Source organism: Oreochromis niloticus, linkage group LG19, assembly GCF_001858045.2.
Source record: "Oreochromis niloticus isolate F11D_XX linkage group LG19, O_niloticus_UMD_NMBU, whole genome shotgun sequence".
Classification (NCBI taxonomy): Eukaryota; Metazoa; Chordata; class Actinopteri; order Cichliformes; family Cichlidae; genus Oreochromis; species Oreochromis niloticus.
This window is the reverse complement of record NC_031983.2, coordinates 3,626,369-3,631,239: the sequence shown is the minus strand read 5'-3', so window position 1 is coordinate 3,631,239 and position 4,871 is coordinate 3,626,369. Positions and strand designations below refer to the sequence as shown.

Here is a 4,871-nt window from a genome sequence, read left to right as displayed (position 1 = left end):
AAAAGCTTCTGCATGAACTGAGGGTCCTGTTCCAATTTTTTTTTTTTTTTTTGCCCATTCTGCAAATTCTGTGCGCCAATCTGGGTCATCCTCGTTGACATGCTGCAGTAGCTGGAGTTTGTAAGGGTGCCATTTGTGAGTAGCTAATATCTGCTGAAGGGATGTTCGACTAATCCCACTCTCCAGTGACATGCGGCGAGTGCTACGCTGTGGGCTCTTGCTGAATGAAGCTAGGACAGCCACTGATGTTTCTTCATTAGTGACAGTTTTCTTGCTTCCACATTTTGGCAAATCCAACACTGAACCAGTTTCACGAAACTTAGCAAGCAGTTTGCTAACTGTAGCATGGGAGATGGGTGGTCTCGTAGGGTGTCTTGCATTGAAATCTGCTGCAATGACCCGGTTACTGCGTTCACCAGATATCAACACAATTTCGATCCGCTCCTCACGTGTTAACCTCTTCGACATGTCAATGGCTGTGAACAAAGAGAAACTTGTAAATAACTCATGAAAGAATAAAGTTACGTTGAAACCAAGCACACCATTGTTTTTCCTGTGACATTACCAATAAGTCTGATGTGTCACATGGCCCTCTTCCTATTGAAAAAACAAAAGTTGTATCCAAGATGGCCGACTTCTAAATGGCCACCATGGTCACCACCCATCTTGAGGAGTTTGCCCCCTCACATATACTAATGTGCCACAAACAGGACTTTAATATCACCAACCATTCCCATGTTATTACGGTGTATCCATATAAATGGCCCACTCTGTAGATGTTAAAAAAAAAAACACAAAAACACCAGAAATCACTTTTTGGTCCAACACTGGGTCTCCAGAGCTCCAGAGTAGAGGAAACATCTGACACACTGAGCAGGAAAGCGCAGGAGGGACGGATGAAGAGGCCATGCTGCAGGTGAATCAGCAGAGAGTGTGGTTTGGATAAAGAACATGAACAATACAATATGAAATAACACGTTATCAGTAAGTTGTTAATTAAATGGACTACACAAAAACAGTACTGTGTGCAGAGAGGTAGAGAAAGCCAACTTGAAAGAGAATCACCTTTGAGTTATCTTTTTGTTTCAAAGCTGCGCTATTACACTTTACACAGAGCCACTTTAATGTCATCTGATATTTGCGTGCTGTTTTTAACCACATTTAGTAAACATAATTGTTTTCGCTTCTTTTGAAAATTGACTCGTTATATATTGTAATATTACTTTATAATTTTGTTTAAATGTATAATTTAGAAAACTTTAGTATTTAGTTTCAGATGTTTTTACCTTCTTTAATATTTGTTTGATCATGTTTTATGCTTTGCACTACATTCTACTTGTTCTGTCTGCTGGGTTTAGTTTAACTGCTGGAGCAATGGTGTTTCTTAACCATAGGATAAATCGACTTATTACTACTGTCAACTCCGATGATTAGGATGTAGATCTTGAAATGCCCCTTCTTTAACAGTTATTTTTGAGGACATGATCATTCGGAAGGTTTACATTTACCATCTTTAAAACCTTCATAGTCACACAAATTTTAAAACCCTAAAAAGCTAAAAGTGAAGAAAACACAGAGGTGAATTTAAAGAGTTTATTTGTACATGTACTTGTAGGTGTACTGCACCTACTCGATCTTTCAGTTCACACCTGTACACTGCACAAAGGAGATGGCCAGGACAGAGACAGACACTGAAACTCTGCTGCCTTGTACACTTATTGCTGGTCAGTACTTTAGTGTTACCCTTCATCATTCAAGAAAATCAGGTTAAGAGGACAACATTCACATTTACAAAGTCAAGACTTTTCTTTTTAAACAAACTGACAAGATTTAAGTTTAAGTAACCAGTCAATGCTTTTTACAGTACACTCAAAACAAACACATTAACAACACTACACTAACAGTTTAAAGGGGCAGTTCACCTCAAAAATCACAAGTACGTGTTTTCCTGTTGTCTGCAGTGCCGTTTCTTCATCTAGATTGCTTAGGAGATTTGGAAATATCCACTGTAGATGTGTCTGCCTTCGCTTGAATAAAATGTATGTGGTGCTCAGAGCAGCAGAAAAATTACATGTGATTGATCCTAGCACAATGTCTTTGAAAAAAAAATCATGAATGGGTTCTTAAAAAATCAAATGAAAAAATAAAGTGAAATTGCCAAGTGTGCAAAAGTTATATTTGGGAAAAAAAATAAAAACCTCAGGCAACTGAATGTTCCCTTTTATGACATGCACTCTAACTGCTGTTGGTAGTTTTAAAACACCAGGTAGTTGCTTTAATGGTAAAGCAAACACACGTGCAAATAGAAAGGGATACTAACAATATATGCATACAGGAGCAGTCAATTTTTGTTATTGTCCCAGTCTTGGTGATAGAGATGTTGGATGGAGGTCGTATGCAAGAGGTGAAAAATCTAACTCAAAAGAAAAGATGACTCAGGTATCCCAGGACTGATCAGTTTAAATCCCACCTTTAAGATGGCATGCTGTGACTTAATTCAAATTAATGCTTAATAAACCCAAGAAGTTGCAAAACAGCAACACTTAATACAAAATGAATTGTAGTAAACCTTCAATACACTTTGATCATTTAGATATAGCTCATAATTCTTATTTATAAAACTTTACAGTACAAATAATTGTTCCCGTGGCAACACCTCAAGAAGCAAATCTGATCATAGCAGTGTAATGTTCACAGTTCAGCTGTGGGTTTAAACAGCCTATCATTGGTGGTTTAGGACATAAGAGCGATGTAAGGCATGAAAGGGAAAGCACTATTAACCTGATGTGTGTATTAAATGATGTGTGCGACTTATATTGATTGTTTTTATAAATGATCTGACGAATGAAATCTGGGCAGGATTTATCTCCTCTCCTTTCAGAATGTTCTATTGTATCCTCTACTAAAGGGGATAATAAAGGAAGGACCAAGGCACCTTCCCTTTAGCTCTAAAAGCTCTTATTATGGCTGCCATGCAGATGGTTTCTGTTCATGTCACTCAGTCAGGAACTGAGGGAAATCTGACTACCTGACATTTCTCAAGTTTGTCTTGGGTGTTCCTCTGGGTCTCCTCCCTGTTGGATACACCCAAAACAGCTCATTCAGGAAGCATCTAGGAGGTGTCCTTGTCACATGCCAGAACCAATGAAACTGGTTCCTTCTGATGGGCAACTCTTCTCTTGTTTGCACACCGCTCTATCTGAATACAAGTTAATCACATTCCCTTCTTTTCAAGGTGAATGAACCTCAGTAGGTTTGATATTGTTAGCCATCATGTTGATCATTCACCAAATTACTGACACCGGCCTCAGTTCGTTTTGAAGCTGAGTTTGAACTCTCCAAGTTCATTCTCGTAGATATGAAGTGAAGCTCGTGTGTCCTGGGGAGGAGTCAGTCCGTGATTTGATCAACATATATGTATGACGTATGTATGATGCACAGTTCGTGTGATAAAACATGCCAACCTGGCGGAATTGCTTTTTTCAAATGATATAATAAAGGTAAGCATCAATGTGAGGTGGCATGCAGTGTGCTGGTAAAAATTAAAGAAAAAAAAATTCGAGCTAGTTTTTTTTTTCTTCAAAATGAGACAGGAAGTGATCTCACAGATTTTTTTTTTTTTTTGGGGGGGGGGGGGCATCTGCTATCACTCTTTCAATATGGCGTACCACAGAACCCGTCAGAATGTCCCTCAGAACAATCAAAGTCCCACAGTGTGTTAGTGACATTAAACTCCGTCTCTGTGCGGCGGATCTAAGCTTGGCTGCCTCATAGGAACTTGGTTTTGAGCGTGATGCTGGGAGAGGACTTCCCAGTGCTGTGGGCGGCTGGGTTAACACTGCTAGCTTTGACATTCAAACTCTCCTGATTTCCTTTGATGGCAGCTTGAAGACGAGACTTCAGGTGAGGCGATGTTGTGATGAGTGACCTGTAGGAGGAAGGAAAATATATAACCATCTGCTTCATATTGACTGATCCTTTGTCTTTTGAAAACATTAAAAGCAGCATGACAAAACATGGCTTTACTCAGCATGAGATGATTTAATTAGTGATGGAGACTATCAATCTCTCCTTCACAGATAGGGTGAAACTACAGTGGAAATGATTTTGAACTATATGAAAATAATCAAAAAGTTCCTCACGATCAATAAAATCCTAAAACCTCAGAGAGGAGTCACACAATGCTTTCTCCTACACCCTATAATCACATTATTGTAAACTTTCTTCTTACTGAGGAGAAGAGCAGGAAAAGAAAATACTCATGAATCCCAGAAATCAACATGTAATCTACATAAATAAAGAAAATTACGAAAAAGCCTAAAAGGTTGCTTGTACAGTTCAGTCCACTGAGAGCAGCAGGAGCGTTTCATACAAACTAAACCAGAGCTGTATGCAACAAAATAACTGCACACATCACCACCAACCTGAAGACAGCTGGGTGCTGAGAGCCAAAGCGCATCAGATCCTTGAGTGCCGAATCATGAAGAGACCTGGATGGCAGGGGAGCAGAGCTAAGGGCATTTTCGTCCAGGAGAAAGGAGATGAGGAGGGGCAGCAAGACTGCCACCAGCTGAGGACCTGAAGGGGAAAAAAAAACACAAAACATTGGAACAAGTTTCAGATGGGGGAGAATGTTTCATCTGTTAAATATCTCAAAAAAAGCTGGATGGACTTGTACCTTTGCTCAAGGAAGCAAGAACAGCTGAAATCACTGACCTTTAAACAAAATAATTGAATGTCCTCACTGATAAGGGATTCATGTGAAACAGATAAAAGTGCACATGAGTTAGACTCACAGCTTGCTTTTGTCAGCTTTATTTTTAGAACAGGTACAGTAATTTTCCTGAAAGTTTCCTGCAGTCTAAAACAGA

General features: G+C 39.3%; 1 protein-coding gene across 2 annotated transcripts in view; it reads right to left on the bottom strand.

Annotated features, from left to right (window-relative positions):
* Positions 1–1,579: 1,579 nt before the first annotated feature.
* The window catches only part of heatr5a (HEAT repeat containing 5a), a 57,489-nt gene continuing 54,197 nt past the window's right edge, over positions 1,580–4,871 (bottom strand). For both annotated transcript variants that reach the window (XM_013274973.3, XM_013274974.3), the window contains 2 exons: positions 4,425–4,578; positions 1,580–3,928 (listed from right to left, as the gene is read on the bottom strand). In XM_013274973.3, coding sequence (XP_013130427.1) covers positions 3,769–3,928; positions 4,425–4,578 — 314 coding nt within the window. In that variant the 3' untranslated portion in view covers positions 1,580–3,768. The remainder of the gene's footprint in view (positions 3,929–4,424; positions 4,579–4,871) is intronic.